Here is a 22,582-nt window from a genome sequence, read left to right on the forward strand (position 1 = left end):
GAAATAAGGAAGAAGTGGTTTTTGCTTTGTGTTTTTGAAGGGTAACAGGGGATGGAAAGGAAAGGCACACAAATGATGGAGAAACGGATAGTAAAGCGAGGAGGAAAAGAAACTATAGGAAGGTAACGTGTTAAAAGGTGAGGAAACTCGAGTTCTCAGAGGACTAAAGCCGGTCTTAAAAAACGAAGGTCAGAGGCAGGGGCCTTGATGCGAGGCCCCGCCCCCAGCCGGAAGGCGGGACTTCCTCCTCCCAGGGCCCAGGGCCGCTGCTTCCGGCGGAGTCCGGAAGACTCTGAGGGGAAGAGGCCGGGTCAGAACGGAGCAGCGCCTTCTCCTGGCCCGGGACTCGCGAGGTAACTTGCTCTGGGGAACCAGCACTATGGCGTCGGGCTGCAAGGTTGGGCCGTCCATCCTCAACAGCGACCTGGCCAACTTGGGCGCCGAGTGCCTCCGCATGCTGGACTCCGGGGCCGACTACCTGCACCTGGATGTAATGGACGGGTAACTCCGCGGGGCTCGGGCCCGGGGGGCCGCGCGGGCGGGAGGGATGGGCGCGCCTGGGTGGAGAGCCTGTTGGGTGCGCGGCGTCCCCGTACCGCGGAGCGCCTCGCTCCGAGCGCGGGCCCCAGAAGGGGGCGGGCTGGGGACCCCGGCCCTGCGGGGAGGGGAGCGGAGCCGAGGCGGCGTCCGGGCCTCTCCGCCCCGCTCCCGGCGCAGCGAGTGGTCGTCTGGCCCTCCGCACCCGGAAGCGACCTCCACCTCCAGGACGCCCCTCTCAGGTTCGGTGAGGGAAACTGAGGCCCGAGGGGTAGGCATGACTTGCCCAAGTTCATATCCTGTGGGGGGTTGGTGGCCACGCCGGGGGCTCCACACCGGGCACCCGGAGCGAGAGCCCGAGTGCTGCCGCCCGGGGTCCCCGGACTCGCCCTCGCACCTGGTGGAGCTGGTGTCGCTGCGTGAAAAAGTGCGAGTCGGAGTCGGACCTGCCGCTTAGTCGTCATCTTCGGGAGAAGATGGAACGAGGCGGCGGCGCGGGTTCAAGTTCACGGCGCCCGGCCTGTCGTAGATTCGTGATGGTTGGTTGGATCGCGGTTCCAATCGTGACTTTGCTGTCTGTTTCCAGGGACCCTGCTCTCCGGGGAGCCCGTTTTTTGTTGTTGTTGGGTGTTTTTTTTTGTAAGTCTTTTAAGCACGGCGATTACAGCACCTGATACTGTTTGCAGCCAGGATGGTGCTGGTTTCTTAATTTGAGAATAAAATGAGGAACAAACCTGGAGGAGGCGGTGAGACGCTGTCTGGTTGCAGCTCGGATCTCTCTCCTGGGGTTCGCCCCGCGGATGACCGGCCGGGCGATCCCAACCGCCTTCCCGAGGCCCGGGGTCGGGACGCATGTATTTCATGTGGGTAAAGCCCCTGCCTGCCCCCATGCACGTTTGCAAGTTGTGTTGTTGACGAAAGAGGATCGGTTACTTCTGTGTGTAACGTCGCTCCTCTTCTAAGAGTTTTGTCTTCCTTTGCGTGGTTAAATCCGTGGCTTCTCTTTCCCTTCTGCCTTCCTGGTTTGACCCCCTGAGAATGGCAAAATCTTGACCTTCGAGTACCCCGGGAACTCCGGGCTCAGAGTGTAAGAAAATTAGTAAATATCACCTCTCACAAAAGCTTGATTTTTAGTTTGCTATCGTATGTCATTCGACCTCTGTCTTTTTTTTTTTTTTTTTTGGACAGCTTTTCTCGAAAGCCCTGAACTTTCACAGGTGATACATTGAACGGCGTGTAGCTAGGCTTTTGTGTCAGAGACACCCAGGGTTTCAGGATGGAACAGGCTGCATGGATGTGTAGGTAGCCTATCAGACACAGAGAACAGTTTGGCTTTGCATAAGTCGTGTTCACCAAAACTGGGAATATTAATGATAACAGCTCTTAGCTATTTCTGTCCCGGTGGTGCTTTTTGGAATTAACTCATGCCACTTTTTTTTTTTAAATATATTTTATTGATTTTTTTACAGAGAGGAAGGGAGAGGGATAGAGAGTTAGAAACATCGATGAGAGAGAAACATCGATCAGCTGCCTCCTGCACACCCCCCACTGGGGATGTGCCCGCAACCAAGGCACATGCCCTTGACCGGAATCGAACCCGGAACCCTTCAGTCCGCAGGCCGATGCTCTATCCACTGAGCCAAACCGGCTAGGGCACTCACACCACTTTTAAGAGGTGGGGGCTGTCGTCAGCACCAGCTTTTGACAGTGAGGAGAGATCAAGTCACTCTCAGGGGTGTCCTAGCTAGGAAACGGTGGAGCCAGGATGGGGAGCAGGCAAACGCTGTGTTGTCTCAGAAATACATGTCTTCTGTGGGTTGTGGGCTTGCAGAGGATGGCTAAGACGTTCTCTGTCCTTACAGAGCAACTGATAATTTATACACTACTTTTGTTTCCATTTCATCTCTCCTGCTACACTGTAAGCTCCCTGATAACAGAATCTGTCTTTCTGGTTCAACTCTATTCGTTGTGGGTAAAGCACCATAACAAGCTTAGTTATAGTTGATCCAATAAATGAAAGGCTGTATCATAATCCCAAGATGAAGATAAAAGTATTTGTTTTTTATTGACCCTTCTCCCCCCCTGCAAGATACATGTTAGTATGAAAGAACTAAATTCTGCACACACCACTTAAAAACCCTTCCCCTTTTAAGCTTCACCCCTTTTTGAGCTAACAGCTACCATTCCTATTACCCTATTACAAAGGAGGAGACCAGTTTAAGCAGGTTCAGCGCCTTCCTGACTGTCCCACCAGAAGAGGTAAAGCCAGGCTGAGCTGCAGTGTCCCCTAGGCCAGGGGCATGAAAAGGTGGGGGTGGGGGTGCTGGTGGACTCCTTTCCCCACGTGGCCAACCACAGTTTCCTTCCCTCCAGCTACTGTTTCCATGCTTTTCTCTCCTGGCTCCCTTTGAAATTCTCCAACATTACACTGAGTTTGGGTGTGTTTGTTCTTTTCTTGTCCCCCCCCCCGCCCCCCCACTCTCCCACTAACTCCATTTCTCTTCTGATTAAAACTGAATGTCTTCATCTTGAAAGTCAGAAACAAGTTCTGGAAACCTGGTGGGAGGTGGGGCACTGGTATGGTTAGATATTTGAAATAAAGGACAAGAGGAAAAGAAAGTTAGAACACATATAAATTCATCATGACAGGATGGTAACTGGAAATGTGTTGGTCCTACGTGTGGAAACAGAGCAAATAAGCCATTTCTTTTCTTTTTCTTTTTTTTTGTTAATCCTCATTTGAGGATACTTTCCCATTGGTCTCTTAGAGCAATGGTTCTCAACCTTCCTAATGCCGAGACCCTTTAATACAGTTCCTCATGTGGTGGTGACCCCCAATTTCATTGTTACAAATTGAACATAATTAAAGCATAGTGATTAATCACAAAAACAATATGTAATTATATATGTGTTTTTCGATGGTCTTAGGTGACCCCTGTGAAAGGGTCATTTGACCCCCAAAGGGGTCGTGACCCACAGGTTGAGAACCGCTGTCTTAGAGAGAGGGAAAGACAGAAACATCGATGTGAGAGAAACACATGGATTGGTTGCCTCCTGCATGCACCCCAACCAGGGCCCGGGCCAGGGAGGAGCCTGCAACCAAGGTACATGTCCTTGACTGGATTCGAACTCAGGTCCCTTTGGTCCGCAGGCCGATGCTCTATCCACTGAGCCAAACCAGCTAGGTTGCAAATAAGCAATTTCTAAGTTAATTACCAGAATTTAAAATTGGGGAGGTTTCATATTAATACTAAAAATCTGACTTTTGAAAAGCATCCAAAGGTTTGCCAGTACTGGTCCAGTCTCACAAGGCCCCGATAGGCTGGAGATGAATGGCAGCCACCATTAGCCAGGCCAGGTGTTCTTTATTCACTGTTTTGCTTCTCCATGTTACCTGCTAGTCCTTGTAAGCATATGAGTTTGTGAGTCCTGGTTCACAGGAATTGTTTTCTGGTTAGACTTTGACATTTTATATCAAAGTTAGTCCGTCTTATCATCTTTGCTTTTTTGAGAGTTCTGGTAAAGGTTTGATATGTCTAAAGTATATTGCATGACCATTGTAAACAAAGCTTAGGGTTGATGGAACATGATGAGCTAAAATAATTGTATCCCTGTGTTATAGTAAATAATTATAGTTTAATTTCAGTAGTTTTCTGGGGGAAAAGACTTTTATTGAATTTTATTTTTTGCAGACTTTACTCCCAAAAGTACCCTCAAGGAAAAAAAGACCGTAATGTAATAATGAAGCAGACTTCCTTGATAAAATTTTCTTCATTAGAGTGAAATATTTTAGTGTTTTCCAAGCTGGTCTGATAAGAGCTCCCTGTGCACTTAAGAATTCAGACTCCCAGCCCCTCTTTGGTGTCAGTAGGCTTGGAGTAGCGCCTATAAATCCTTTTGTTGTAAGTGTTCACCTGGTTACTGTTGTCAAGCAAATTTTTGGTCACCTGAATTCATGTTCGCGTTTGTAGCCTTTTTTTGTTATGGTTTAGCTATAAGCCTTTGGTTTCTTAGGGTATTGGTGCACTTTTGTTTTCCCAGTGTACTTGGTGAACGTAGTGCATTTAATTGATCTTCAGTAGCACAATTTGTCATATAATTTGGGGGTCAGTAGTTTTATACAGTCTGCTTCTGTTTCTCAATGAAGTAAAAGTATATTTGTTTCATTCTCATATTTTCTCAAGATGTGGTGATGCTTATTTTCATGATAAATGAAACCTAAATTTGAGACAACAAATGTACAGGCATACCTCGGAGATATTGAGTTCCATTCCAGACCACTGTAATAAAGTGAGGATTGCAATAAAGTGAGTTCTCGTTATCTTTTTACTGGTGGGGGTCTTGCCTTCAGTTTGTGTAAAAACACCACCAACAAAAAACACACCTCTGAGGTGCAATAAAACAAGGTATGCCTGTATTTCCAAGGCCAGACAGTGAACGAAATACTAATCTTTCAATTCCAGAGTTGTATAATATTCATTAAGCCTCACTGCCTCCTTCTCTGACCCTTACTTCCAAGTTGTAAGTAAACATAATAAGCCTTTTAGGCATAACCCTAGCAATCGTTGCTCTTAGGCAAATGTTAGATGACTTCCTAAATGCTAAAACCCCAACCACCAAGGACCAAGGAGTGTGAGTGAATGTGTCTGTACCCATCCATCTCACCAGCCCCTCTCAGATGTGTCCTGAACCCTCACCTCTCCCTCTTAACTTTCCTCACCTGGATTTGCTTTTTCTGTTCGTTATGAGTTTGTTGGTGGAGGGGCAGGTGAGACTGTAAAGAGCTTGAACTTTGGAGCCAGGTTGCCTGCCTTTAACGCTTGCCTCCAGCACTACCTGGTTGTATGACCTTCGGCCTCTTTTCCTCATCAATAAAATACAGATAATGTAGTATCTACCTCATAGACTTGTTTTAATGAGTTAACACATGGAAAGTGCTTAGAATGGTGCCTGGTCCATACAAGTTTAAACTGTTAAAATCTCAGTAACACTCACTCAGCTGGTCATCTAAACTGAAAATGTTAACCATGGTGTATTCTCTCCACCACACCCCCATCTTACCAGTTAACAAATCCTTTACCTGTTTTTGTTTCTGTTATTGTTCCTTGTCATTTGCCAACACCTATTACCTCCCTTCTTCCAATTTAGTCCCCAGTCCCTTCCTATTTTATTATTTGCATCTTATTTTTTATTTGCTTTTTATTTTAAAACCTCATTTCATATTTACAGCAGGATGAAATCTCAACACTGAGCCCAGCATTTGATACCCTTGCTGTGACACAGTCGGTTTCCTGCCTTTTTCACACTAACCAATCTGGTAAACACCATCTTCCTCCTTCTTTGAGCATAACTTGTTTATTTCTGCCTTGGCTTCATTTATTTTTCCACCTTTAAAATTCTGTTCTGTAAATCTCATGATCTTCCCCCCTCTTGTAAAATGCTATACTCCTTGCCTCTGGAACCGGTTTTACCTCCTGTTTGTCTACTTGTTATTGTTTAGCTTTTCTTGCAATCCTCGTATAGGGTAATACCTATTACTTTTAACAAATAAAGCCTATATTCCAGTGGCTTCACATTATCAAGTTTATTTCTCATTCAGTGTGAATGTCCTTCCCTGATAAAGTTCAGTGGCATAGACGTTTTTTTAATCTTTATTGTTGAAAGTGTTACATATGTCCCCTTTCTTCCCACATTGCCTCCTAGGCCACCCCTGCTCCCCGCTCCAGGCCTTCATTCACCCTGTTGTCTGTGTCCATGGATTATATATATATGGATACAAGTTCTTTGATTGATCTCTTCCCACCCACCCCCACCTTCCCACTGAGTTTGGACAGTCTGTTCCAAGGGCCGGCCATAGACTGTTTATCCTGTGGCTTTTTTATTCCTTAAGGGCTTCTTTATTGGCAGAAGGGTAAAATGGGCACAGAAAAGGAATACTATTTAACCTATTGGGCTCTGCAGTGACACACATAACTTAAGCTCACAGTCCACTGGTGAAGACTAGTCATATGGGCCAACTGGATGTAAAGGGAGTTGGGAAATGTGGTCCTTGGTTGTCTGCATTGGCTTCCTATCAACTATCCAATAACAGTAGGTCATGAATTCTGGTGACTTATTAGGCATCTCTTGCCAATGAGATTGTAGCATTTTCTGGGCTAGGCAGGGACTCTTACATGTATTTTTTTTATAAAATACAGTACTCTAAAGCAACCAGCATGTTGCTTAATAGAACTCGAGGGCTAACAAGGAGTAGGAGGATGGTTAAGTTCTTTGGGTCTGATACTTGGAAAACTTACTTTGACTCTTGCCCCACAAATAATTAATTGGTTGACTTAAGGAAGTTATTTATTCTATGTTTTTCATATAACACGTTTATTTCATAAGGCTGAAAGTTTAAATAAACGGTCATTTAGTGCCCTGTGGTATAGGATTAAAAGTAGCCTCAACCAGCCTATAACTAGGATATGAAAGATCCATATTACAGTCCAGAACTTTCTAACTAGTACAGAGGGACTTTTTCTTGAACATTTCCCATCTGGAACAATTTACTGCTCCACCTGACAACCCTTTCATGCTGATACCTGTATGATCAGTCATGCATCTCAGGTGACAAATAAAGGAAAGAATGGGCAAATATGAGTCAGTTTACCACTGTTAAAACCTCAGGATATTATGCTGTGAATATTTTCGTGTGGTTTTTTTGTTTTGTTTTGTTTTTGCTTTTGTTGCTGCTTATAATTATTGCTAAATTTTCATTTTTTTACTGTATATTTTCTTTCCTTTTTGTTAAATTTTCGTTTACATTTAATGTACTTTTTGTTTTTAAAGTGTTTGCAGTCATTCTCAACCTTCCTAATGCCGGGACCCTGTAATACAGTTCCTCATGTTGTGGTGACCCCCAACCATAAAATTATTTTCGTTGCTACTTCATAACTGTAATTTTGCTACTGTTATGAATCGTAATGTATTTTCATTGTTCGCGACCCACAGGTTGAGAACCGCTGATTTATAGGTTAAACAGTACAATAGACAGGTACTGTATATAAGAAAGGTTAAAACGGAATCATTTGGGGTCTGGAATGGATTAATTCAATTTACATTATTCCTAATGGGAAAAAATGACTCCGTTTTCAAACAGCCTTCAAGGATGAATTAAATTCAAGAAATGAGCTTCCACTGTATATGACTTGGGCAAGTCATATAACTTCTGGGTTTTGATTTTGTCATCTTTCTAGTTCTACCCGTCTGGGATTATGAATTACAGAGTTAAATCATTATTTAACATTATTATGATTTGTTCAAATGTCAAGGAGATACTGCTTTGTAAATCCAAAATTATCCAGATAATTTTAGTATTGTTTAATACTGATGACATTAAGTATTAAATTGAAAAATAGTATAATCACAGACATTCCCCTCTACCCCCATCAGAATACATATTGAAAATATTTTCAGAGTAAGATTTTGTTTGTCTTGTAGGCATTTTGTTCCCAACATCACCTTTGGTCACCCTGTGGTAGAAAGCCTCCGAAAGCAGCTAGGCCAGGACCCTTTCTTTGGTAAGTGGGTGTTATGCCATCTGAAGCTGGATGTGTTGCTCAAGTAAAGGAAAAGGTGGTTGATTTCTCAACTTTCAATTTCATCTAGAACCCCTTTTCCCCCTCTCTGTGCTGGGGCTTCATTGGCTGCCTATAATAAGCCAAACTCTTGCCTGTCTCAGGGCCTTGGGACTTTTGCTAATTTCTTGCCTGGAAAGCTATTCACTTGTCTAGGTCTGTCTCATCTTTTGGCCTTGGATCATTTCTCATTTCCTCAGAGAGGCCTTTCTAAGCACCCTATCTTAACGTAACCCTTATCCAGTTATATCAGCTTCTGGATATTCTTCTTAGAACTTCCTTTAATCTGAGGTTATTTTTATTAGACTGTAAATTCCTTGATTGTAGAGATTTCCTAGAGCTAAGCATAGAAACAAGATTGGGGCTCAGTGTAATGTTAAGTGAATTTATGGGTTGATTGATTTTTATGGTCTAGAAATGGAGCCAATTATTTCATGCAAATTGGAACTTTCTGCAAGTGGGGCTTATATATGTTCCCACTTCAATGCTGTAGGATATTGTGAATTAAGGTTTATAAGATCACACAGTAACCTAGAAGTTACTTCTAATGGAAAATGAATTCAGCCCATATATTGTTGCTGCTCTTTTAAACTAAGCTAGCAGTACCTCACTTGCCAAATCTCTTGTACGTAAGTTTCTCAGTGGTATTAACCATATTGCAAGTTCTCAGGCACACGTGGCTAGTGACTGCTGTATTGTATAATACCACTATGGAACATGGCCATCATTGTAGAAAGTGCTGTTGGACAGAGCCTCTCTGTAGTATCCATCCACTTTGAGTGAACCAAAGAAAATATACATTATCACCTATTTATGTGGCATGAGGAAAACAGTGTTCCATTAACATGTTCGCCATTTTGCAATTTCCAAGTAATAGAATTTTCCAATGTAAATTTGTTCTTCTGACTATCAGAGGTGGATGAAATAAGTAGCTTTGTTTGTACCCCTATACAGTGGCCACAGAGTCCTCTGTTTCAGCTTTGTGTATGGATTTTTAAAAATTCTTCCCCCCCCCCCCCCCCATTTTCTCTCCCTTTTATTTGGGCTCCTAGTGTCACTTCTCACTGCTGTTTGTGTGTCCTACTGTAAGTGCTTCTCCTCTTACCACCCCTACTGCCACCACCACATACAATCTGCTTTTTCTTCCTGTTTTAGTTTATTTGCTGATAAAGTCACTAATTAACCTTCCTAGAATTGGGTCTAAAATAGAGAAGAATGGACTCTCTCTGCTTTAATGTTGCATTTTGTGATCTTTTCTTTTTTTTTAATTAAGAAGTATGTTTCGTTTAATTCTTGGATCTTGGCTATTGGATAATTGACACGTGAATATATTCTAGGAACTAAACCACAAGTTGTATGTATAACTGCTAGAGTTCTTAATTGTTTAATCTTAGTACTGGGTATGAATAACCATTTAAGGAATAAAGTGGTAGGAAAAAGTCTGTTTTTGCTATTATCCAGATCAGTGGTCTTCAAGTTTGGTCTGAGGGCCCACGGGAATCCCTTTCAGTTGTGTATGAGATCAAAACTATCTTTATATTACAGTATTATTTGCCATATTTGTTCTGAGGATGCAGAAGCAATGGTGAGTTAGTCTGCTGCTGCCTTAGCTCGAGTCAAGGCAGTGGTATTCAACTCTACAAGTAGTCATTAACATTTTTCATCGTGATGTGTTCATAGTATCTGTAATGAGGTAGTGTAAATTATTAATTTTAGTAAGTCTTGATCCTTGAATGCATGACTTCTTAATATTGTGTGTGACAAAGTAGAATGTACATATAAGGCACCTCTGCTGCATGCTGGAGTGTGATGGTTTTCTCCAGGAAAACCTCTTAGGCCATTGTTTCTGTTGTGACTGAACTGTCTGCTTTTGTTATGAACACCATTTTCACGTGAACGAACAACTGACAGATTGAACTGTGGTTATCAGACTTGGTATTTTACTGACATTTTTAAAAAAATTATCTAAGTTAGCCTGTCACTTCAAGGAAAAGACCGTATTAGCTTTTGTTGCTCCCTGATAAAGTTAGAGCTTGCAAGTGAAAATTAGAATTTTGATAAACATGTATCTGCTGCTATGAGCTTGACTAATTCCTACTACTAAGAGCTTTTCTGTAGTGATGAGATCTGTTGTGATGTAATAAATGTGCTCTCTTTTATAGCAAATAATGAAATGTATCTTACTTAGAAGATCTATGTAATTCAGTGAACCAGTACTTAAAAGAGCCATTCAAATGATAAGATAGACCAACAGGTTTTAGTGCAACAAATTAGAAAAGGTCACTGGTAGGGTTTACAGATTCCACATTTCAGCCAACCTTTTTAAAAGTAACCACTTGCTGAATTTTGGTGTAGAAATAGAATATCCACACTTGTCTGAAAAGGCTATTAATGTACACCTCCCTTTTTTATGTACTTTTCTTCATATAAAACAACATATTGTAACAGAGTGAATGTAGAGCAGATGTAAGAATGCAGATGTCTTCTGTTAAGCCAGATGTTAGAGACTTGCAAAAATGTAAAATAACACCACTCTTACATTAACATCATAAATTTATTATTGCTTATTTTTAAGTGAATTGATAAGTAGACATAAACATTTTCTTTTTCTTTCTTTTCCTTTTTTTTAAATATATTTTTTATTGATTCCAGCGAGGAAAGGAGAGGGAGAGAGACAGAAACATCAATGATGAGAGAGAACCACGAATCGGCTGCCTCCTGCATGAGCCTACAACCCAGGCATGTGTCCTGACTGGGAATCGAACTGTGATGTCCTGGTTTTATAGGTCGAAGCTCAACCATTGAGTCACAGTGGCTGGTCAACATTTTCTTAATTTGAATTTCTAATACATTAAATACAGGTAAATATAATCAACATCAGCAGTGCTTTTTGGGGTCTTCAGTAATTTTAAGAGTGTAAAGGGAACCTGATAATAGAACATTTGGGAACTGCTCATCTCGGTGTGTTTAACTACAGGCAGATTCACTGAACCACTGACTCCCTGAGTGCTAGAGGGTCTCCAGTGAGCGCTGCTAGTGTTACTGCATGGGAGGAATGGAATGACGTAGCAGTCTGGTAACTTAAGGAATGAGTAAACCAGATATTTTAAACTAGATTGAATTTTCCTTGTTTATAATACAGAGAAATAAGAAACACCAAATAGAGTCTATCTTTTAAAAACTGTGTGTTATCTATTAAGATGTGTTCTATTTTTTCTTCCTTTTGTTTAGAAATGTAAACTTGAATCTTTGTGTCATTAGTCAAGTGGTATACTCTTCCTGACAGTTTTTCAAAGCCTTAGTGCATTTCATAATCTTACTTGACTTCTGGGAATACTAGGATTTTTTTCTTTAATAAGTTAAGCTATGTCAGAAATGTGCTTCCTTTAGCAAAACAAAAAACTCAAAAGTCTTCTCACTACCATCAATCCTGCACAGGGGTATGTATTTACTGTTTTCTTCTTCACAATGATTATTTCTTGAATTAGCCTCTTTTAACCTGCCTTCTTCTTATTAAATGCTATTAAGTTACAAGTCAAGATGTTTAAGAAGGTCAGACCTGTTTTACCTAATATAATATTTATATGATTCAAGCTTCAGAATTAGGATGCATGTCAGACTTCTTTTAGTTAACATGTCCTTTTCCCCTTCCAATTCATGCTTCCTCCTGCAGTTTTGCCTCTCAGTTAATGGAGTTCTGTTCTGGTTACTCCAGCCCCAATCCTTGCACCATTCTGCCTCTCCTCTCACTGTCCAAAATCGAATCCACAGCAACTCTTGTTGGCTCTATGTTCAGGACATACCCAAAATCCCACCACTTCCCAACATCCTCAATGATTACCGTCATCCTTTCTCACCTGGGTTATTGCCATGGCTTTCTAAGCAGATTTTGTCACATCCTCACTTAAAATCCAGTGGTGTTTTTCTCATCTCATTTGGAATAAAACCTAATGGCCTGCAGAGCTCAGTACTGTCTCCTCACCCCGTGCCTCTCTGACCTCATTTACTCTCCCATTGCTCCAAGCCCCAGCCACACTGGCTTCGTTAATTGTCATCCTAGTGTGTATTGTATTTACTTAATTTTTTAATGGTTTGTCTCTCCTGCTAAGAATGTAATCCTCATGACAGCAGATTTTTGTTTGTCGTTTTGCTCTATCCCTAGGGCCTTAAAATAGTTAATGGTGCAGTAAGTGCTCAATAAAATATTGATGAAGAGAATCACTTGATTTAGCTTTCTTATTTTATAAATGAAGACAGTTTTCACAGATAATGACTTTTTAAAAAGGGTTTTTTTTTTTGAGTCATATTTACTAGACCTGGACCTAGGTTTCCTGATTTCTAGTCATTACTTTCCATATACAGCAACAGATGCTTATTGTACAAAAATGTGTGTGTTTGTGTGTGTGTGTGAATGAGTTTAACCAAAACCTAATCTACAGGATAAAAGGAGGCTATTTATACAGAAGTGTAATTATTTAAAAATTATTGTGATGTCAGAAGAGTATGTATACAAAATGGGGAAAACTACAGGTTGGCTTCAGTAGTATGAGCCAGGAATTGTCCTTTCAGTAATATTTAGGAGATGTGTCTTTTCTTTCTAGACATGCACATGATGGTGTCGAGGCCCGAGCAGTGGGTAAAACCAATGGCGGTAGCAGGAGCTAATCAGTACACCTTTCATCTCGAGGCTACTGAGAACCCAGGGGCTTTGATTAAAGACATTCGGGAGAATGGGATGAAGGTGAGAGGTCAGCCATGACAGTAATGTTTTATACTACTCACGCTCAGAGTTGGGAAGATTTGGTGGAAGGCATTTCTTACATTTCTAAGACCAGACTTAGGCAGCTATTCTTCATTGGGAAGCCAGTGTATTAAGTATAACTTGTTTTTTGTATAAGTAAAATAATGTGTAATAATTCTTCTGATTATGACTGCTTTTTTAGAAACATTTACATTTAATAGCCTAGTTGACTTTTTAAATAATTATAGAGTCCGAACAATTTACCCATTTCTTTTATGTATGTATTCTCCTTTTTTGAGAATAGGTATTTCTACTGGGCCTGATATGCCACAGTAATAAATGTAATGTGGAAGTGATTGTTAATGTGATTTAGCACATTTGTCTCTGTCACAGGTTGGTCTTGCCATCAAACCAGGAACTACAGTTGAGTATTTGGCACCGTGGGCTAATCAAATAGATATGGCCTTGGTTATGACAGTGGAACCTGGGTTTGGAGGGCAGAAATTCATGGAAGATATGATGCCAAAGGTAAAAGAAGGATTTGATTCTGGGGTGAAGCTCTTATGAGTGCTCATTCAATAAGTATATATTAAATCACTTGTATATGCCCTATTCTGAAGGTGGAGACATGGAAATGCCTACAGATTACTTAATACATTATGATAAATGCTGTAAAAGATTTAGGTCTGGAAATCAGAAAAGATACTACATTTTAATCTTGAAATTTTCTTCCCAAACCATTATTTCTATAGCCTTTAGAGCAGTGATTCTCAACCTGTGGGTCGCGACCCCTTTGGGGGTCGAACGACCCTTTCACAGGGGTCGCCTAAGACCATCGGAAAACACATATATAATTACATATTGTTTTTGTGATTAATCACTATGCTTTAATTATGTTCAATTTGTAACAATGAAATTGGGGGTCACCACAACATGAGGAACTGTATTAAAGGGTCGCAGCATTAGGAAGGTTGAGAACCACTGCTTTAGAGCTTTGGGGAGTTTTCATTGAATATTGAGGGTTTTGTCTTTTTACCATGAAGTATGTTCTCTGAAAAGCCATGACAAATTTAATGCCGTTTGCCAAAAAGAACAAAGCTTGCTTTTGGGAAACTTAATTTGTTTCAGTATATTAAAAGGGAAGTTTTCCCCAGTCATAGTTTGTATTGTTATGAAGTTACTGTGTGAGACATTTGGAGTCCTATTTTAGTGGGTGATATTGGCTGTTTGAGGTTTTTTGTTTGTTTTTTTTTGGTTGTGTCCCCATCCCCATCATATCTACTTTAGGAGTCACTTATTTCCTTGTGTATATCTAGGTCCACTGGTTGCGGACCCAGTTCCCGTCTTTGGACATAGAGGTCGATGGTGGAGTAGGTCCTGACACTATCCATAAATGTGCAGAGGTGAGACTGTGCCTCAACTGTGACTTAGACCATTTTCCTGTCAGATGTGATGTCCAGGTCATTGTCTTGTGGGCCAAAGAGATTTCCTTTACATTTCCTAAGTTACCTTTCTATCTTGGAAATATTTGTGTGTGGTGTTGTGTGTTTTTTTTTGTTTTTTGTTAATCCTCACCTGAGGATATTTTTCCATTGATTTTTAGAGATAGTGGGAGGGAGAGGGAGAGAAAGAGAGAAATATTTATGTGAGACAGACACATCAATTGGTTGCCTCCTGCTTGCACCCCAACCAGGGCTGGGGAACCTGCAACCAAGGTACATGCCCTTGACTGGAATCAAACCCAGGACCCTTCTGTCCATGGGCCAACGCTCTATCCACTGAGCCAGCTAGGGTGGAAAAGTATTTTTGTTCAAATGTAGAACTCTCTGTATATAAAAGGCTAATATGCTAAGTGTCCAACTGGTTGCTATGACACACACTGACCACCAGGGGTAAGACACTCAGTGCAGGTCTGCCGAGCTACAGTGACTTGGCAGTGGCGGTTCTCGGGTGATGCACCCTGAAACCAGAGAGGAGGGAGCCTGATTCCTCGCGGGGCTGCGCGATTCCACCTTCGGTCGTGGGTTATGTTGTTACTGGGGCACTTTCGGCCTGAATCTGGTTTACTGCACACTTGCATTTGCGTTCCACACCCTGTACGCCAGCAACTTTGCAGAGTGCCCTCCTGCACGCCAGGACCTCTCGGAGGGATGTCAGAGAGCTGGTTTCGGCCTGATCCCCGCAGGCCAGGGACCCCCCTCATTCTGCAGATGCCCTCTGAGTTATATTGCACCCCAGGTTTGGCCGGCCAGGGAGGGACTGCGGGAGGTTGGCTCCAGGGCATGTCCGGCCCTTCTCGCCCCGCCGGCCACCTTCTAATTAATTTCTTTTCAATAGTGCCTGAATCTGTGCACCGGGGCACTAATAGGAAAATAAAGAGCAATAAGTGAATATTCTAAAATCACATGATCATTAAATATTAAGTTTGGTTATCTCAGTAATGTTGAAGAAAGTTCCCTTTTGAAAAAGAATATACTGAATGCCAGACTTTAGAAGATCATTAAGTTCCAGGGCCTTGGAATTAGTCATTTGTCCAAATAGAGAAAGAAAGCATACCTTCTTATAAAGGGAAAAAATTGTTACTCTGTAGAACTTAGGTATTTTTATTACCAATTTGTCTCTTGTAAGAACTGACTAGAGCCATTTTTGTTGAAATTCTGGATCTGATCTCTGGATACCCCTAACCCTCTGTGTTGAGCTGGGATGAGTTCTGAGTAGTTAGCTGAGCTGAGTTAGGACCCTGAGCTTCATTAAGAGGATGCCAGCCCTTCCTATAGCACTGCAGGTGATTGAAGTGGCCTGTTCTTACTAAGCAACCTTGTCTAATCTGCACTTCTAGTTTTTGTATAAATGCCACACTTTTCTGCTTAATACTTGTCAAAAGCTGGGCTGTGATAAGTATGGAAGAGGAGCTGCCCACATGTTCAGTGAGCATATATGCTTTGACTCCCTGTGGAATTCTTTCTGCTAAACTACTCCTTGCCATTATGCTATTCCTGTTTACATTAAAAGATGTATTGTAGCACGTGAAACTTTTTCATTTTTACGAGGAATGTTCTTAGACCTGTAGTAAGTACACTGTATCATAGAGTGACAGCATCTCATTGGGAAAATTTTCTTCAGCTTCAGTGGTTCCCCCTTTCTTTTGGCAATGAATCATGTCATGGATTGGGTTTCCCTTCTCAAGTCAAATCCTAGGAGGCACAGAGCTAAATTTTGATGGGTATTATTTCCTTTCCTTTATTTTTATTTTTATATTTAAGAACACCTTGAGATTCTTTAAGCCACCTTAAAGCCATTCTGGCTACAGTGAAGCCTAAGTGAGACTTTCCATTCCTTCTAGCCTCAAAATGAGAAATTATTGAATGTTGCCGTATTTTATACATAGCTTCACATTTTAGCAACATTGTCCTTTCAGGCTATCCACCAATTCATCTACATAATTCAAAATTAAAAGGTAGTTTTTTTAGTAGCTATGGAGATATTGGTATATATTGGAAAAACTTTAATAGAGTTGAGGATTAAAGATAATTATTAGCAAAGATGCAGTATAGCTTATTTAGAGTTTGTTACTTAAAAAGTCAGTGATTTCTTAGACACGTTTAAAAACCATTTCACAGCCTTATTTGTTAAGCATTTTAACTTTTTTCTTCAATCTGTTCATCTCCAAGTGGCTTTTGTACAGTTTAAGTGCTGACTGACAGATGCAAGGGTAGAAACTCGAGTCCAGGAATTCTGTTTTAGGCTTTTCTGTGTCTTTCTTAGAAGCATAACTAAGTGTTTACTTCTTCCAGGCAGGAGCTAACATGATTGTGTCTGGCAGTGCCATTATGAGGAGTGAAGACCCCAGATCTGTGATCAACCTGTTAAGAAATGTTTGCTCAGAAGCTGCTCAGAAACGTTCTCTTGATCGATGAAAGCAAAAGGAGTCCAGTGTCTCTGCTCATGAAATGCTTTTACTGGAGAACAAGAATATTGACTACCAACTCATATCACAACAGTGCTGCTTTTCTGAGCAATTCATTCCAGTGACTAACATCTGTTGTGCAGAATGTCCCAAGAGGTAGAAATTTAGTGAAGGGATTTAAAGATTAGGGGGGTGAAATGCCATTTTTACTGGGAGACTTGATTTTTATAAAGAGTAAAAATACGGTTGTATTAAGGTTATAAATAGAAATGTGTCTTAATGCCTAAGGAAGGCACATTAGCTACTATGAAAAATGTTTTTCTCCACTTCTAAAATGAAATTTCTATTGTTTCTTGGCTGTTTTCAAAAAGCAAAGTAAGTTCTTATGTCTTTCCTGTTCCTTGTCATTTTTGGTTTGTCTCTATGCGTTATCAGTAGAATAGAAGTTAGGGAAAATCTATGGCTGGGATAGCATACCGTATTCTTCTTGCTTCTAAAACATCTATTTTTTCACTTTGCACCTTATATTTGATATAAGAAAACCATGTCTGAAGCCCAGGAGTTTTGGGTCTATTGTAAAATACATAGATTTTATCAGGTGTTCTGTTAGCTTTGCTGCAAGGGCAGATGATTTATTGATTTCCCCACCATCTCCCCTTAATCACACCGACCGTTTGTAAGGATGTGAGGTAATGTGCTAGTTCTGAGCAGAAAGGAAACAAAAGCCTCTTTTTGGAAGTAAGATTGAATTTACTCTTCCCCTTTCCAAATTTGACTTAGCAAATCAAATCAACCAACATCTTTGAGCTTCTATTAACTGATTTATACACTGAATTTAGTTATAATAACTGTGCAGGGTTGTGTTGAGGATGAAAAAAGATACATATGTAAAGCTTCCACCATTATTCCTAGAACTGGCATAGAATTGAGGATGCTCAGTACAAAGTAGCTATCATTATAAAGTTTATGTTTTGTAGGTTATAAAGTACTTTGCTAATCTCATTAAATCTTTGAATCACTCCTGTGAGTGGGCATTTTTTTTTAAAAATGAAGACACTGAAGCTCAGCAATAGGCTACAAGCACAGAAAGGACTCAGTAGGGCACAGGATTTCTGGTCTGTACTCTTTTTACAACTGGAGGCCTTGGGAGGTGGATTAGGCAAAGGAAGCTTCTTAACATTGTCTTATTTCCAGTCTAACTTGACCCTGTAGCAGAACCAGATTGCTGAGGATATCCCAGAACTATGGATTTTGACCCTAAAGGATATGTATTTTGTTAATCCAAGAAAGACCAGGTAGGCTAAGAGATGGCAAGGTACAGAATCATTCCATAAACTAAATATTTATAATTGTGTCCCAAATCATATTTTGACAACAAATATGTCAGTCACTTAATTATTGCAAATACTCTTGCTATGTAATACATATGGCAAGAAATAACAGGACCAGTGTCATTGAACTTCTTTAGACTACTGTGAATTTTAAGAGAAAAAGTAATTGAAAATAAGAACATGTATGGAATAGAGTTTGCTTGGTTTTATTCTACATTACAAGGTAAAAATGTATTTCTTAACATGTATTTTGGCTTAGGAGGAAAGTTTTGTGCCATGTATAGGTGGCGTTGTATCAAATCAGACAACACAAGACATATAGAAATAACTTTAATTAAAAAACTTACATAGAAGATTATAATAATGAGACATCACAGAAAGATTTGAGTTTACATGCCTGGACAACTTGGGTTTGTCTGGCTTTTGTTTTCTTAAAAAAAATAATAAATGTACAGTAAAACTACAAGCAAAAATTTGTCAGTATTGAATTTTTTTCTTCTTTAAAGGGACTAGCATAATTTCTAGTCCCTAACAAAACAGTGTCGAATCCCCCAAGTCTGGGCCAGCATTGTCAGTTATATGGGTACTACAACTTGAATAACCTTTTTTACATGAGAAAAAAACAATTCATATAAATTGTCCTCAACTTTTATATAGAAAAAAATGATGTAATATTTTCAAAAGGAATTTTCCTTAATGTACACTTCAGTATCCAGTATTGGTAATACTGAAGCATTATCCTTTGGATAGTTTTAATTCCACTCTAGAATACAAGTAAGAATAGATGCTTATTTGAATAGAGTAATAAAGAATGACCAAATTAACTAGAAATACATTAATATTTTTATACTGACAGAACTTTCCTGTGTTGCTTATTTTGAGTTTTAAAGGAGGTAATAGTTTTAAAAACACCAATATTTAACTCTACTTTGCTTGTCCTATTCTGTTAGGGGTGCATAGAAAGTGACTTGTGTTTAGTTCAACAGATATCACTGATTTCAAATAAAATAATGTTGTGTTACCTGGTATAGAAATTTCCATAAATAACTTCTATTACTTAAACATGTTTTTTAAAATCCCTCTTCGTAGCCAAGACTTTCAGGTGTTCACTATCATTGGAAACCTGTGCTGCTTTATTTATACTGCAGCTTATTTCATGGGGTAATTCATACATGTATTTTGGAGTGGTATCTGCCAGTGCATATGTGTGTGTATATATTTATACTCTGTACACACATTTGTATATTCCAGTACCATGTGTATAGAAAAAAGAAGACCTGTCATTTGCTGCACAGGTATGTGTGTGTTTCTATATATGTATGTGTGGGTGTGAAATCTTTTAAAAATACAGCCAGTAATGTGATTTGACACCAAATTGCAGCAGTTAATTTTTTGGTGCTTATGATCTGTATCATAAACACGAATGACTAGCCACTTGTCTGTAAGTGAAAAGCTAGTTAGATACTCCTGTGGTTCAAGAAGGAAAGAGAGACATACCTTGCCTGTTGCATAGAGAGCATAGAAGATTACTATATGCAGTATATGCTCTTACTCTGGAATTGTGACTGGAGGGGCTTATTTTTTCTCCTGTTTTCCATTCAGTTCCATCATTTTTTTTAACCTGTTCCTTGTCACCTATTTTTTTTTAACATGAGTAAGTCCTACAGCATAGGTTTTGTATTCTTCCATTCCGTCTGCCTGCCTTTTGGGATTTTGGCCGTTCTCTGGTGCGCTGGTACAGAAGACTTCACCACTGAAATCGAGGCTTGAACTTTCAATCTGATCATTTTTTTTATCTTGGCATAATAAGGCTTCTGTGTCTTCATCCTTCAGCGGAAAAGCCCGTCGTTCCCACCACAAAGACTGAAAGAGAAAACATGTTCAGTTAAGTTTCAACTAATTTGTTTTGCTTAAAATTAATGTTAATTTTGTAGTAACTATTGTGGTGTTCTTTAGCACATAAATGTACAAATTTTCATTTGAATTTAAGTAACAACTCAAAATGGAACATACTGCGAATTGTTAGGGACCTTGGGGAATTGTTCCCTTTGCCTCTTCCTTGAAGAGGAAACGCTGCCTTGGGGCACTGGTCTTCATTTTCAGCCTAGGGCGCTTTGGGAAAGCCCCTTTGATCTCCTTCTATACTTCACTATCTGCATTGGCATCCCATAATTACAGACAACTTGCCTGTTAATTTCTATAGACTCCATTCTAGATATGGTTCTTCTTTTCCAACACCTACGTATGAATTAAGGTGGGAGAACTTTATGCAGTGTTAGAAAACAGTCTCCTTGAGGTTAGACCTCGATCTGTGGGGATGGGGAGACAAAAGAGAAATAGTGGCTAATGTTCACTCTGTGCTAGGTGCATTCTCTTTACTCAGATTTGTTTTGTAATGAAAGTTTGATAGAATCCCTATTTCCTAACAGATTTATGAGTAGGTGGGATTAGGTATTGATATCCTATATAATAAAAGGCTAATATGCAAATCGATAGAACAGTGGAACGACTGGTCGCTATGACATACACTGACCACCAGGGGGCAAGACACTCAATGCAGGAGCTGCCCCCTGGTGGTCAGTGTGCTCCAACAGGGGAGCGTCGCTCAACCAGAAGCTAGGCTCATGGCTGGTGAGCGCAGTGGCGGGAGCCTCCCCCACATCCGGGTTCCTGGAGCGGGCCTAAGCCGTCAGTCGGACATTCCCTGAGATTTCCTGGAAGCAAGAAGGCGCAGGACACCCCCCTACTTCCCCCCACCCCCAGTGCATGAATTTTATACACGGGGCCTCTAGTGTTCCATAAAAAAGATAAGTGTTTATAGTAACGGAACTAGATTGTTGGAGTACAGATCCTCTTATTTGTAGCCAGCATTCTATACCGGATTATCATACTGAATTTGTTATGGAATGAATGCTTAATTTGCAACCAGCAGTTTTTACAAACAGGTTTTAAAAAGGATAAAAGGCAACTGAAAGGTTCCACTTACCTTGGTTTCCTGGCTTTCATTTACTGAAGGTGAGCCATGTGCACTCAGATCCTGACTCTGCGGACTTTCGGCAGCACCTTGCTGATCACTACTAAAGTCATTAGGGTATTCTTTCAAAAGTAAGTCCTGTCCTTCAACATTTTTACTGTAAGCTCTAGCAAGAAAATTAAGCAAATATTTAATTATTTTTTGAATAAACATGAACAACCCAAGGTGTTACTAAGTCAATTTAACTAGGTAGCTGTTCTTTTAAATATTTCTGTCCCCAAAGTAAAATAAATCCTAATATTTTTAGGACTTATTCCCTCTTCCCTCAAAGTCATGTTCAAAGTATTTTAGACTATTTACTCTTAGACTAGACAGAATTTTATTCTTTTTAGACTTTTTTTTTTAAGAAAACATTCTTTTGAAGTGGTTATATATAGAATACCCAATTCTAATACCTAGTGTTACAGTACATTGAAATAACCTCCTTTATCTGCGAAGAATTATCACATTATTTGCTCAGTTAAATCTATCCCTGAGGCTAACTGTGAGCATTAGACTGGAGTGAAATACAGAAACTCATTTTATCACTATGTATGAGCCCAAATATATTTTGAGTGTAAGCTCAGTATATGCAGTGTTTCCCTTCTAGTGCACAAATAGCTAAGGGCATATGGTATCTTTTCTTTTTAGTGACCTTCCTCATTATTCATACAGAATTTTTGTGGATTCCACATGGATGCTATGGTTTTGGGTTTTAAATGTATAACATCTACCTGCTGTTTCTTCTGTGCCACTTGCTTTGTTCCCATAGTGACCATCTGGCTTGCTCTCTTGCTTCATATTTTTTGTGTCTTAGGGAGAAGACTTCATCAGAAAGATCTTCTATCTGGAATTAGAAATAAAAAGTTTGGCTTTTATCAGAAACATTTTGAAATATACGACCAGGTGTCAATTCCTCATGAGTCAGGAGAACAATAGAAAGTAAACTTTAAAATAAATGTGATCTAAGTCAAGAGAACAAATGTTAGGAGATGAGCTTCAAATTCCTAAAAAGAGAGAGTTAAAAGCATTTTTAAACTTTTTTTTACTATTGGGTCTCATTTGAACACTTATGTAGATTACAAATAGGTTCACAGGGCTTTCGTTTTACATAAAATATTCTCAATACTCTATTTATTCAAAAGTTTGTACTGACTGCACAATATGGAGTATACTGTTCTAGAAACATGTTATTATCACAGAAAAGTAAAACTGATTGAGATAAATGAGAATTAATTTAATAACTTACCTGGAGTTTTAAGACTTTGGTTATAAAGAATATGAGTGTCCTGGCTAGGATCATACTGAACTAGGGAAGAGTTCATGAAAGGTGAGAAGGGCATTAAAAAGTAAATTTTGGTAGTTGAAAAACACGATCTCGGTGGTCATACGAACATTGTTACAGAAACAATGTCTTTTACATAATATACTGTTTCT

At 39.9% G+C, this 22,582-nt stretch overlaps 2 protein-coding genes across 13 annotated transcripts in view; one reads left to right on the forward strand and one right to left on the reverse strand.

Annotated features, from left to right (window-relative positions):
- Nucleotides 1-323: 323 nt before the first annotated feature.
- Nucleotides 324-20,018, forward strand: RPE (ribulose-5-phosphate-3-epimerase). Of its 7 annotated transcripts, XR_002831254.1 has the most exons (8): nt 324-501; nt 8,017-8,096; nt 12,755-12,894; nt 13,288-13,422; nt 14,211-14,297; nt 16,689-16,957; nt 19,384-19,427; nt 19,943-20,018. XR_002831254.1 is itself a non-coding variant. In XM_006082471.3 (6 exons), the coding sequence occupies exons 1-6, from the start codon at nt 380-382 to the stop codon at nt 16,809-16,811; spliced, it is 687 nt and encodes a 228-aa protein (XP_006082533.1). In that variant the 5' UTR covers nt 324-379; the 3' UTR covers nt 16,812-17,821. The 7 variants fall into 7 exon arrangements, 5 of the variants coding, with proteins under 5 accessions (XP_006082533.1, XP_023616651.1, XP_014317841.1 ...); XR_002831257.1 differs by lacking the exon at nt 19,943-20,018 and having other exon boundaries at nt 19,384-19,507; XM_006082471.3 differs by lacking the exons at nt 19,384-19,427; nt 19,943-20,018 and having other exon boundaries at nt 16,689-17,821.
- The window catches only part of KANSL1L (KAT8 regulatory NSL complex subunit 1 like), an 84,918-nt gene continuing 80,782 nt past the window's right edge, over nt 18,447-22,582 (reverse strand). For 5 of the 6 annotated variants that reach the window (XM_023760853.1, XM_023760846.1, XM_023760857.1 and 2 more), the window contains 3 exons: nt 21,880-21,992; nt 21,119-21,272; nt 18,447-19,995 (listed from right to left, as the gene is read on the reverse strand). In XM_023760853.1, the coding sequence (XP_023616621.1) occupies nt 19,768-19,995; nt 21,119-21,272; nt 21,880-21,992 (495 nt within the window). In that variant the 3' untranslated portion in view covers nt 18,447-19,767. Of the gene's footprint in view, nt 19,996-21,118; nt 21,273-21,879; nt 21,993-22,582 lie in introns of those variants that run through there. The other variant, XM_023760866.1, reaches the window with a different exon arrangement.

The sequence above is a fragment of the Myotis lucifugus genome, unplaced genomic scaffold (assembly GCF_000147115.1).
Source record: "Myotis lucifugus unplaced genomic scaffold, Myoluc2.0 scaffold_3, whole genome shotgun sequence".
NCBI classification, from domain to species: domain Eukaryota; kingdom Metazoa; phylum Chordata; class Mammalia; order Chiroptera; family Vespertilionidae; genus Myotis; species Myotis lucifugus.